Source organism: Cydia pomonella, chromosome 1 (assembly GCF_033807575.1).
Source record: "Cydia pomonella isolate Wapato2018A chromosome 1, ilCydPomo1, whole genome shotgun sequence".
NCBI lineage: Eukaryota > Metazoa > Arthropoda > Insecta > Lepidoptera > Tortricidae > Cydia > Cydia pomonella.
The window spans coordinates 31,198,156-31,210,835 of NC_084703.1; the positions used below are offsets into that span (position 1 = coordinate 31,198,156).

At 38.0% G+C, this 12,680-nt stretch overlaps 1 protein-coding gene across 3 annotated transcripts; it reads left to right on the forward strand.

Annotated features, from left to right (window-relative positions):
* Window positions 1-3,289: 3,289 nt before the first annotated feature.
* Window positions 3,290-7,442, forward strand: LOC133528440 (HIG1 domain family member 1A, mitochondrial-like). 3 transcript variants are annotated; one of them, XM_061865831.1, is made up of 3 exons: window positions 3,290-3,445; window positions 3,579-3,681; window positions 5,863-7,442. In XM_061865831.1, exons 2-3 carry the CDS (start codon window positions 3,588-3,590, stop codon window positions 6,081-6,083), a joined length of 315 nt encoding a protein of 104 aa, XP_061721815.1. In that variant the 5' UTR covers window positions 3,290-3,445; window positions 3,579-3,587; the 3' UTR covers window positions 6,084-7,442. The 3 variants fall into 3 exon arrangements, with proteins under 3 accessions (XP_061721815.1, XP_061721824.1, XP_061721830.1); XM_061865840.1 differs by having other exon boundaries at window positions 3,294-3,445; window positions 3,562-3,681; XM_061865846.1 differs by having other exon boundaries at window positions 3,326-3,367.
* Window positions 7,443-12,680: the final 5,238 nt, after the last annotated feature.

Consider the following 12,680-nt stretch of genomic DNA (forward strand, 5'->3'; position numbering starts at 1 on the left):
GTGCCCTCATTTGTGCAACGCAATTACTGCGATACGATTCTCTTTTAGGCCCCAATTCATTATAGATACGACGAGACAAGCGTTATTTGTGGTATATAATTATAGCTCACAAATCCACCACATGTCATTTTTAGGGTTCCGTACCCAAAGGGTCAAACGGGACCCTATTACTGAGACTCCGCTGTCCGTCCGTCTGTCACCAGGCTGTATCTCATGAACCGTGATAGTTAGCCAGTTGAAATTTCTACAGATTATCTATTTCTGTTGCCGCTATAACAACAAATACTAAAAACAGAATAAAATAAATATTTCTTTGCAATCTCGAGGTTCTCGTCCAATCACCGAAGTTAAGCAACGTCGGGCAGGGTCAGTACTTGGATGGGTGACCGTTTTTATAGATAATGGTACGGAACCCTTCCTGTGCGAGTCCGACTCGCACTTGGCCGGTTTTTATTTTTTCGGTAGCATTTGTTTTAACGGAAATAAAGAAGTTGCAAATCGAGTAACAGAACTCAGTAACCAACTAGGTAAATGTTGAACTATAGATAAGACCAATGTTGGGCTGAGACCATAGTGCAGTATGCCTGTGACACTGACGCGTTTCGTATAGGTAAGACGCGTTGAAGGGATTAGTTGATTCCAAAGAAAACCGCTTGGTTTGTTACAAAAACAATGTGAAATTTCGCTTTTTCTTTTTAACACGCAATAATTTGGCCATCGAGGGGCCATTTTTTGGAATTCGAACACTCGAAATCAAAGGCGAGTAGTCAAAAATAATCGCATACGACAACTTTCACTACTATTCTCGCATGAACTTTAAAAACCCAACATGGTTTTACTTCGTTCGAAATACCGCACTATCAGTAGAGAATACTTTCGCTTGATGCTGAGCAGGAGTAGTCCGTAATAACTATGACAACCACCATGATAAAATTGATAACCCCTATGGACTACCCCTTGACCCCACGACAACTTCATGACCATTGACCAACTCCATGACCATCCTTATGTGAAGTCATGACCATTCCCATGATCAGCCCATGACCACTGCCGTTAAAGCGAAAAAAAATCATTTTGGATAGGAGTTACCCTAAATAATTTTGTTTTGTAGTTTTTATTTTACCAATCTGTTGCCATGCATGATTTATGTATCCATGCCAAATTGCAGCTTTCTCAGCACTAACGATCACGGAGAAAAGCCGCGAACGGACAGACAGACGGACATGGCGAAACTAGATATAAGGGTTCCTAGTTGACTACGGAACCCTAAAAAGCGGTACTATTTTTCAAAAACTCGGCTCTCAGAACCTGCACCAATAAAGAATATATAACTCGGTGACCATAAAAACTCAATTTAGACCTTGCTCTGTAGGTAAACTATTTTTGTAGCTGATAGTTTATATCTAGCAAGTTGATTTCATAATATGCAAGCAAGTTATTCCGCACGGCGGCGCCGAGTGGAGAGCCGCGACATTACACCGCGGGTACATGACGGGGTTGGCTCGCGCGTGGCGTGTCGCACTTCACGATGGCATTACATCGGCCGGACTGCGTGCCGAGGCTTGGAAACTGTCAGGAACTCGGCTATCCCATTCCACCGCATAGCCGCGTCCCTGACGCTTATCAAGTCTCGGCACGCATGTAAATAAACCCGCGTAGCCAATGTTGGTACGCGGTTGTTGGAAGGATTGGCATGTGCCAATCGTTAATGCTCTGTAACGAACGAAACGCAACTGTCACTGTCGCACTAATCTGGAAGAATGACAGAGAGAGCGGAGCGTTACGGTTATGGAGTGTGGAATTAAGAGGAGTAGCATCTCTTATGGTAGAACTGTAGCAAAAGTGTCCAGCTGTCAGCTATAAATAATAGTTCCAAATCTCTCCAGAGTAGCTAAGAACCTAGGCGTTATTGACGGAGTGAATTGCGCTGTCTATGATTTGATTTTTCTGTTCAAGTACTCTAGGTATTGTAGCGCCACCTATTTAAAGTTTTTTGATGACACTTTTTGGTACATGGAGATTTCGTTCCTTATCTCCACCTTCCGTAGTTACGATTGCACAGGTGAAATAGAGCTACTCATGAAAATCAGAAAGGAACTCCACAACAAGTATTTTACGTCTTGTGGGTCTTAATTGTAATTGTTATGAGATCCATTATTGGTTGAAAATCATACAAAATTTAAAGTCGATTTTATCTATGAAAGATTCTTGTAAGTATACAGGGTGTTTATTAAGTCACTCACGCACACAGTATACGGGCTGAATATATAGGTCATATTGAGCAACTTTTATTACGGGGCTAATTCCGAAAGCATGAAAAAAAAATTGCTCTCCCATAGAAAATGTCAAGGTTAGGTTGGGTTGTATAAAACAGCCAATTTTTTTTTCCCGATTTCGGGATTGGTCCCAAAGTAAAAGTTGCTCAGTATTACCTATATATTCACCCGTAAATTATTGGAGGTGACTAAATAACCCTGATAAATAATTTTTGACAAAATCAGAGGTTGATGTATTTTCTATAAGTTGACGTACCCTGCGCAGTGGGTCTATTTTTTATTTAATATTCAAATACATGCCAGCCATACTTACCCATCAAGACGATTCTAACGAGCCCAAATGCAATATGGTTGCTTTAATATTTTATTACCAATGCTATCATTGCATCATATTCCGGTCTATAAATTTTGTGGTGTGGTCTAAACTTAAAAATTAATTAAATATCAGATTGGAAACCAGTAAAGGAGGAAAAATTTAACTTGCAAAATGAATAGTTAGGATTATATTATAAAATCACAAAAAACCGCTTAGGTTCATGGTTTATGTACAGACAACGGAACAGGTAAAACTAAATCAAAAGGGTAATAACATAGGTGTGTTGATTGGCGCTTACGTCGTCGTCGTATGGCATCTTAATGTATTGTACAAACAGACTGCTCAATGCTCAGCGGTAAGTGATCTAATCTTACGCAATTTCAACTATGTTGTTAAAAGAATATTAAGAGCATGTGTAGCATCATTTTGTACTCCTTCATGCATAACTTTACTCCTACTGCTGAGGACAGTTACATATAATATTATTATGCTTTCATACAAAAAAAGTACCTACTCCGAAATGCATACAATAAGCAATCAGTAAAGTATGGAAGGTTTACAGGAATTAAATGAAGGTCACATTTTGTAGCTCGGTGAATACCCACTCGCAGCTGGTAGCGGCAGTTTCCTCACGGCACCAGTCACATCATCGCATACGTCACCCGCTAATCGCGGTTCCCCGCCCCGCCCGCCGCCGCTTGCACACGCGGACCCTCTGTCGGGACTCCGCTCTCAGCCGTCAGTCTCAGTCGCGAGTCGCGTTTGTTAACTTACGGTACTTACTCGCTTGTCAATTGTTGAACATTACATACATAGTCTTCACTGTTATTATTAGGTAGTCTAAATACGTTAGGTAAGTTTCAATTTCGTATTCCTAATTCTGAAAAATCAACAGACTTTGATGAGGTAGTGTTTTGGTGCAATAAATATTTCACAACATTTCGTGTGAAAGCATTTTAATGTAAGTAGTGTTAATTTCCTTTCAGATTATTAAAATGGCCCAAGGTAACCCCGTGTTTGATTACCACGAAGAGTCTCAAAGCGAGAAATTAGCGCGTAAATCGAAGGAATCTCCGTTTATGATTATTGGTAAGTACTTCCTTACTACTGCTTACGTCTGCCTCACATAACCTTAACCTTAGTCAGCTGTGCCTATCGATCGACAATGAATAGCACATTAGGTACTGAACTTTTTTAAACTGTAATATCCTTCGGGCGTATAATGGACACCGTAATCGTTGTGGTAAAACAAACTTCATTTTATAAAACCGCGCGACTGAAAGAGACCGATAGGTACGTTATTATCACGTGGATTACCGCGACCATTACACGCCCTGATATTTTTAAATTCATCGCTAGTGACATTTATGTTTCATAAATCAGTAATACATTAGACAGAAATCCAAATATCTCAGTTGTTACCACCAAAATATTTTAGGTAACTTTGAATACTGACAAAAATACCCACATAAATATAGAGTGCCAGCCAATCCAGTTAACTGCTCTAAAACTGAACAAACGTTTTTTGATAGGTTTATCGGTAGAAGTATGAAATAATTCTTTACTTACAATATATGTATCCACGAACACCAAAACAATTAAGAGCTAGGTATTACACACGCATAGGTAGTCATCCATCCTAAAATATTTTGGTGGTAATAAGTGATAACAACTGATGGAAATAAAAATCCCACAAGTTACCACTAAATGCGTTGGTGGTAATTACTGGAATATTTTTTCTCAGTTGTTACCACCGGGAACAGGGTGTAAAAAGAATCCCAGTTGTTAGTGGAAACAACTTGGTGATAACTACTGAGAATAACCCGTTTTTGTGTACCTCGTACTTTAAAGTCCTAAGCTTAAGTTTCGTACTTTCGATACTAGAGTATTTCCTTTCTCGGGACTATGTATTTGTTATCTCTTCTAACTTTTTTAAGAGTTAATAGTAGGTAACAAATATCTGATAGGTGTCATAGATGTATCAACTGAAATGTCTCTCATTTTAATATATGAAACTGTTACCTATCTAATACGAGTTACACGAGTATTTTGTTGATGTATTTTGGTATTGGTGGGTCAAACACGAAACTGAGTTCGCGGCTTTCACGGTAGCCCTTAACTTTAGGTTATGTCTAGAGGAAAGACGGGAACACAGTTTTGTATTTGACCCTGGTACCTAATCTAAATTGTAACAAGAACAAGCATCCCTGTAAGTACCTACCTTCTTTATATTTATCCCAGACATTAAGACGAAAGTGGACAAACGCCCCGAAACCGCCTTTCCATACATAATACGGACTACATTCCTGTTTCCTCACTGGATATTAACATTATGGATAATATTTAGACACAATTTGAAGTATATCATCCACAGCTATAGCCCTTCGTTTGATTTTTTCGTTTTTTTTTATTATTATAAAAGTTAGGAGCATTTAAAAAAAATTGTGGTATGAAACTTGTTTTTCGGTCCTAACTCAATTCAATTCAAAATATACTTTATTCATGTAGGCCTAGCAACAAGCACTTATGAATAGTAAGACAGTATTACATATAATTATCTTAATCTAATTATCAGAGCAATTTATTGATGTTGTAAATATTATTCCATATATAATACTAATGAATATAATTCATAGATCAAATTTAATACTAAAAATTTCACAAAATATAGTCATACAAAAATAATGTATAAAAAATACTAGTCTAGATTGTTTCTAGAATAAATTCTAAATGTCAAACAAATATAATAAAAATATCCATTTCATCATCATTATTCAAATATAATAAATAATTAATCATTTCGAATCACAATTAATCCCACGTTGTTTTATCATTCATGTAGTCTTGTGTGGTATAATAAGCTTTAGAAATAAGTTTACGCTTTACATGATTCTTAAATTTATTAATTGATAACTCAGTAATATGGTTCGGAAGTTTATTATAAAATCTCACACAATTACCCATGAATGATTTTTTAATTCTCATACTTACCCAATACTAATAAAAATCCCATACGAAGAGCCATAGCTATGGTTAAATTACATCAAATTGCAGCCAAATATTCTCCATAATGTTAATATCCACGGAGGATAATGGGGACTACGTTTGTATGGAGAAGTATTCGTACTCTTTCCTCTTAAACTGCCAGATCGATTGGGAAGTGATTGTTATTAATATCTAACTGGGATACAAGGCGTTGCTTCTAAACGCCCTTTTGGCCTATGGTTGACTGGTAGTCCGCCATTTATACGGTTTTTATTTGTTGGGCAGGTCTGGGCGGACTGGCGGCGGCGGTGGGCGTGGGCGCGTATCAGTACAAGCGGCGCGGCGCCATGAGCACCAGCGTGTTCCTCATGCAGTTCCGCGTGATCGCGCAGGGCGCCGCCGTGGGCGCGCTCACCGCTGGCATGGCCTACACCCTCTTCAGGAATCACTTCTTCAAGCCCAACAAGGAGGACATCATCGGCGCCATCAAACCTAATGGACACTGATGCTCAAATATTGCAAATCTGCTTGGTGTCTTAGTTTAATCGATCCGCAACCATCTTCCTAGCACAATAGCGTGATTAGCGTCTAATCATCTCGCGGCACCCGCGATTGTCTATTTTACAAAACGAGTGATTTTATATGTCATATAAGTAAATATTGATGCTCGAGGAAGTGAGAGTAGTGAGCAAAGCAAGGATTGTGATATACCTACTTTATTAGTATAGGTTCTAAACTTTCAGTTACACACAGAGAAAACATACTTTTACGCTGACGACCAGCGCGTAACAAATAGTACTACGTAATTTACTTGTTTTATAAATTACCAACGTGTTAATACATTTGAGTAAATTTCACCCCTGTTGTACCGGTCCTTATTTTAATTGCGAAGTATTTGTATTGCCTTTCTGGCCTTTAATGATTAAATTATTCTTTAAAGTAAATCAGTTATCTTGTTCGTGTGTGTGTGTGTGTGTGTGTACGAGGAATATACCTCAGCTGTGTTTTATATGTATGTCACAGACTAATTGTAAGCTTCCGCCTTTTCCAAATGGCGTCGTCATTTTACAAACGTGAACCGTTGTGCAAATTGCAAGAAAATAGCAAACCATGGTCACCCTTAGACAACCATCACGCTTACTTTGACAATATTGAGGCAATTTGCATTACATTTCACGTTTGTAAACCGATTGTAAAAGCGGAATCTTACAATTTGACTGCGACATATATATCCCAAATCCGGAAATGTCATGTTGCACAGTACAACTGTCATTTCAGTACAAAATAGAAGACAGATAGCGTAGTAGATTTTAGTTGGATATAAAATCGATAATTTAGTGTACCTACAACATGTCTTTTTTATTTGAACCACATCTTTAAGATAAGCATTTGGAATTATTTAAAATCGGATAAACCAAAACATTATATTCACTAATAAGGCAGTGTTTATCCAAAGTGGGGGTTCGGACCACAGCAGGGTCGCGAAGGCTCCATAAGGGGAGCGGGGAGTTGCAAGAACAACACTGATTGTCATAAACTGTGGAGGACGGATGATTTCTTTTTGTGTCGTAGCGTGCGCTGTACATTTATTTAGTATATTATTTGTATTAGTTAGACCTAATGGATGACAGATGATGTGATGTGATGATTCGGATAGTTACGAGATACCTTCTGATTCCGAGTATGACGAAAGCAATTTTTGGACGCAGGCTAATCGAGCAGATCAAGTGCTCAGAAAAATAAAATATAAATTTATTTGCGACATTCGCGTATTTTATATTCGTCACATACCTACCTAATAACGAAATTCTAAAGTGAGTCTTCTTGTTACATGTATTACAGCATTAAATTATTATGAAAACATCTTTAGGTACTTTTATTTTGACCACACAATTAATTTTCATTTGCATGCTCTGAAAGTGGCAATTTTTTTATCTATGATGCAAGCTGAGAGTAATACGGTTCTGCCCTAGGGCGTTTGACATTTAAAGTACGTTTTTCTTTCATTTTCGATAAGCAATGAAAACTTGGTTCTATATAGAACTGAGTTTTCATTAACACATGTATGGGGCCCAATTCATTCCACGAATCTTCTCTTTCCGAACAGCCTCTACCTAAATGGATTTGTTGTATAATTTCCATTATAATACTTAAGAGAAGAGGAAAGGCGACGACCGCTTCTCCATACAGACGGAGTCCCCATTTTCCTCCTTGGATATCGACATGATGGAATTTATACATAAAGTGATGTTTTTTAACAATAGTTGTTAGGGACACAGCGTTTGACTTTATTCGATTTTTTTGATTATTGTAAAAATTAGGAGCGAAATACAGATTCAAAAAATTAAACGTAGGGGCATAGCTGTGGTCGATATACAACAAATTATTGCAAAATATTTCAATTATATAAATATCCAGAGAAAAACGAGGCCTACGTTTGTAGTTTGTATGAAAAGCCGATTTCGCGCGGGTCCTCCACTTTCTTCTGTCTTAACTCCTAACTCCATAAACAACGATCGGGTCGGTATCAAAACGACTGGATTCTCAAAACGACTTCTGGTCGTCCCACATAAAGACTTGATCGCAAAACGACCACATCTGCAAAAAGCCTTTATCTCGTAATGACTTTCTAGTCAAAACGACCACAAAGCATAAAGTCTGAATATCAGAACGGCTTACTATCAAAATTACTTGTTCGCAAAAAGACCACCTCGCAGAAGGTATAGATTTTAAAATGCCCTAATAGCAAAATAACTAGATCGCAAATGAACTTAATCTCAGAATGGCATGGTAGCAATAAGTCTTGTTAGTAAAATAGCATGAAATCATTCCATCGGCATCATACCATCGTAATAAATAGGTAAGTCTCGTGTTTCAACATTATAAAACATAAATTAAAAAAATCAAAAAACCCGACTGCGTAAAAATACTCTTATTATAAACTAAAAAGAATAAAACAAGTCTGGTTGATCTGAACTGAAGGAAAGCTGTGTAGAAAGTAATTGACCTAAACTATAACAAATAGTATATTTAAACATTTCGGAGATCAAGTTAAATTTAAAAATGTGTACTACACAGTACACATAATATAAGTCCAATAATATTTTACGTTCAGGAAGTACTACAATTTTATTTTAGTTAGTAAGTATGCATATTTCCCTGTTATATGCAATTTAATAAAGATGTGTAATGACGAGTTAACAGCGCCAATTACATTGCTAATTAAACAGTCTTTCCAGGAATGCTGTTTCCAGACAAACTAAAAATAGCAGCCATCAAACCAATTTAAAAAAAAAGGGCGATAAAACAACAAAACCTTTCCGACTATAGGCCCTCTTACCCTCAATCTCAAAAATATTTGAAAGATGTATGGCTGACCGGATTTATAAATTCCTAGAAAAGTATAACTTGCTCGAAGATAATCAATTCGCCTTCCGCCAAAAACGATCTACCACCCAAGCAGTCTACACATATATTCAAGGAATTCTGGAACACATCAAAACTAAAAACTATGCCATTGGTTTATTGCTGGACATGTCCAAAGCGTACGACAGAGTTTCCTATCCAATTCTGCTAACCAAACGTTATGAAATCGGAATTCGTGGCAATGCATACAGTTGGCTAAAATCATATCTCCATAATAGACAACAGTACGTACAAATAGAACACCACATTAAACACTCTAAAAAACTAATAAAACTTCAATCAAATTGGCAAACCATCAACAGTTCTATCCCTCAAGGCAGCGTAATAGGATGTTTACTATTCTTAATATGTATTAATGACCTCCCTAAAATAACCAATCATAAATGTATTATTTTTGCTGACGACATCTCCCTCCTCTTTAGACACGACAACAACTCCGACAACTATTCCCATATTAAGGAAACGTTCACCGATATCTCAAACTGGTTACAGGAACACAACCAATTAATAAATACAGCCAAAACAAAAATAATACAATTTAGACCCTATCAAAAAAGACCTACCGATTTGACACCACTTTAGCGTGATCTAAGCATACAAGAAGAGTCGGAATGCACCCTATTAGGAATCACTATAGACTGCCACCTTGACTGGAAAAAACATATATCCAAAATAAAATCCAAATTTTGCATTGTACCTTTTAAAGTCTAACACCAATACTGAGTGCGCCTTGTCTACATACCATTCCTACGCTCAAGCCTGGTTACGCTACGGCATTATCTTATGGGGCCATAGCACTGATACACACGATCTACTTATAGCTCAAAAAAAATGTGTCTGTATATTAACAAACATACAACATACAGACAGCTGCAAACCATATTTCACAAGCCTTAAAATCTTGACTCTACCCGGCCTATACATATTAGAAATCTCAATTTTTGTCAGGACAAAAACAGAACTATTTAAATACTGTAAAAGCGCACGCAGAAATAATAAACTCATCCCCCCGGAACCAATCTTAGAAATGTACAAAAAAAGGCCCGTATTTCAGGGCAATACAGGTGTACAACAAATTGCCCAACACAATAAGAAACATAGAACAATTAAACCCGTTCATATCAAAACTACAATTCTTTTTAATACTCGTAGAGGAAGCATATTACTCTACCAAAGAATTTATGGGAGATAATTTTACATAATAAGAAATATTAATTATAAGTAGTACTTAGTAGGTATATATAACATAAATATATTAACAAACTAACTTTGATCTCCTCCATAGGTTAAGTAAAATAATAATTATAATATATTATACTTATATGTATTTAAAAATAATGTCCATAAATGGGTACTACTATATTAAATAACTTTAGTCCTAGCTAGCTATAAGAATACTTGCAATACCCTCTTCTAGGGCTAAGATGGTCGGCTCTTTATCATTTGTCACCATGCCTGTCACGTTCTAACAAGTGTGTAAGCGCGAAAGTGACGGGCGTAGTGACAAGTAATAAATGATTTCTGATTTCATTGTTTAGTAATAGTAATGATTCGAAAGACCGAAGGGCGATATTCAGGATGGCTGAGCTCGGACACAAACAAAATATGGTATGTTTGGGGATCGCAAGAATGAGCTTCAAGGCCTTAGGTGGCCCAAGACAGCGCTCCACATCAGGTATAAAGCCCGAAATGTGCATCCAAGGCCAAATGCCGATTTAATGCACAGGCTGCACAGCCGTCATCTTATGGCTCAAATATGAAATTAAAAAAAAAAATGCATACGGTTGAAGGCCCAAAATATCCAAGCAAATCGCGCTTCCATGCGATGCCATAGGTTGAGGAGCAAGAGAATCGAGATCATATTGATTAATGTCCAGGATATGCTCTCCTGTAGCTTGGCCTTGCCCGGAAACGCTCCTCGATCGGACGATACTTCGGCACTTTGTCCGATCACAAGCTCTGATCTCTCGTAGCGCGATCCTTGGCCTCATGCGGAAGTCCTTCGGTTCTTCGTGGAGCTCGACCTTAGGTCTTGCGTTTTAACATACTTGGCCATTGGTTTTTGTCTGTAACTGAGCTTTTGACCACGCCTAAATGCGCTGCAGGAAAGTTATAGGTCTTCCTGAAACACTGAGCTTGGCTCTCGGTTTTGCTTACACTTGGCCACTTGTTCAATTCCAAGTTAAGTATGCTCTTCTGCAGCTCGGCTTCAGACTCGCAGGAAATTCGACACATTCGGGACTGCCGGCCTTATCTTTGCGGAGCTTAGCCGTTGGCCTCGCTCACTCTTCGAGTTCAATTCCAATCTCTGCTTTCCTGCAGCTCAGTCTTCAGCTTCGCACGGGAAGCCATCGAGTGTTGATGCCTCGGATCTTTTGTCCTAGGTGAAGCTTGGCTTTCTGCCTCGCTTCTCGCTTTAAGGATCCTTTGGACTGTGTTCAAGGCGTTTCCCTGATATGACCTACCAATTTTTTATTTAGTACTAAAAACAGGGGCCTCGCAAAGATTGTTCGCCCGGAGCCTCGCAGAGGCTAAAGCCGCCCCTGCTAGTACCTGCGCAAATGCATACGCCTGCACAGGCATTATCTATGAAGAATATTTACCCATTTTGCGTAGCAATGATTATGGTTTTGACAGAAGTTAAATTCCCATTCTTCCATAATTATTTAGTATCGTCACTCACTCAATTCTTGGCACGTTTGGTTTCAATGAAACCAGAAATCTATTTAAATGTGTGTGTATGTAGTTCGAGCCGCTGAGTCATATTCGTTTATATACCCTCTCCGATTAGTTGCGCATTGTGCAGCCAGGGAAGTCCGTCACGAGAACAGGAAAATGCAATCAGAGTAGACAGTTGCGCAACCCACTTGCAAAACTGCTAATATAGGTGTATATATATTGTAGTTTTGTAATATTGATTTTAGGACATGGCAAATATAACAAAAAAACGTAAGTATTTGTTTAAAGTAATATTAACAATTTACTTACCTACATTGTACCACTAGACTAGAGAGTTTTGTAAAGTATTCACATAGGTGTATATATTGAGGAGGTTTGAATACTAGAAAATTAGAAACCTGAGGGTAGTGAGACTAGTGATCCAGAGAACAGACAATTTTCATACTAACAAAGCTAAAATCAAAAGTCGCTCAAATAAATATCATCATAATCTTCCTCGCGTTGTCCCGCCATTTTGCCACGGCTCTTGGGAACCTGGGGTCCGCTTGGCAACTAATCCCGAGAACTGACGTAGGCACTAATTTTTACAAAAGCGACTGCCATCTGACCTTCCAACCCAGAGGCTAAACTAGGCCTTATTGAATTTAGTCCGGTATCCTCACGATGTTTTCCTTCACCGAAAAGCGACTGGTAAATATAAAGTAAAATTTCGTACATAATTTCCGAATAACTCATTGGTATGAGCCGGGGTTTGAACCCGCGACCTCCGGATTGCAAGTCGCACGCTCTTACCGCTAGGCCACCAGCGCTTCGCTCAAATACATATCATACCTACTAAAATAATCTATATATATGTCATGGACCAAGTGATTAATGTAGGCATTATATATAATGCCCGGGTATTATGGATAATGGCAAGCTATATCGGGCCAAGTGATAAATTATTATGTGTTGTATTATTTGTACTGTTTCTGTATTGAGGTGTGCAATAAAGTATA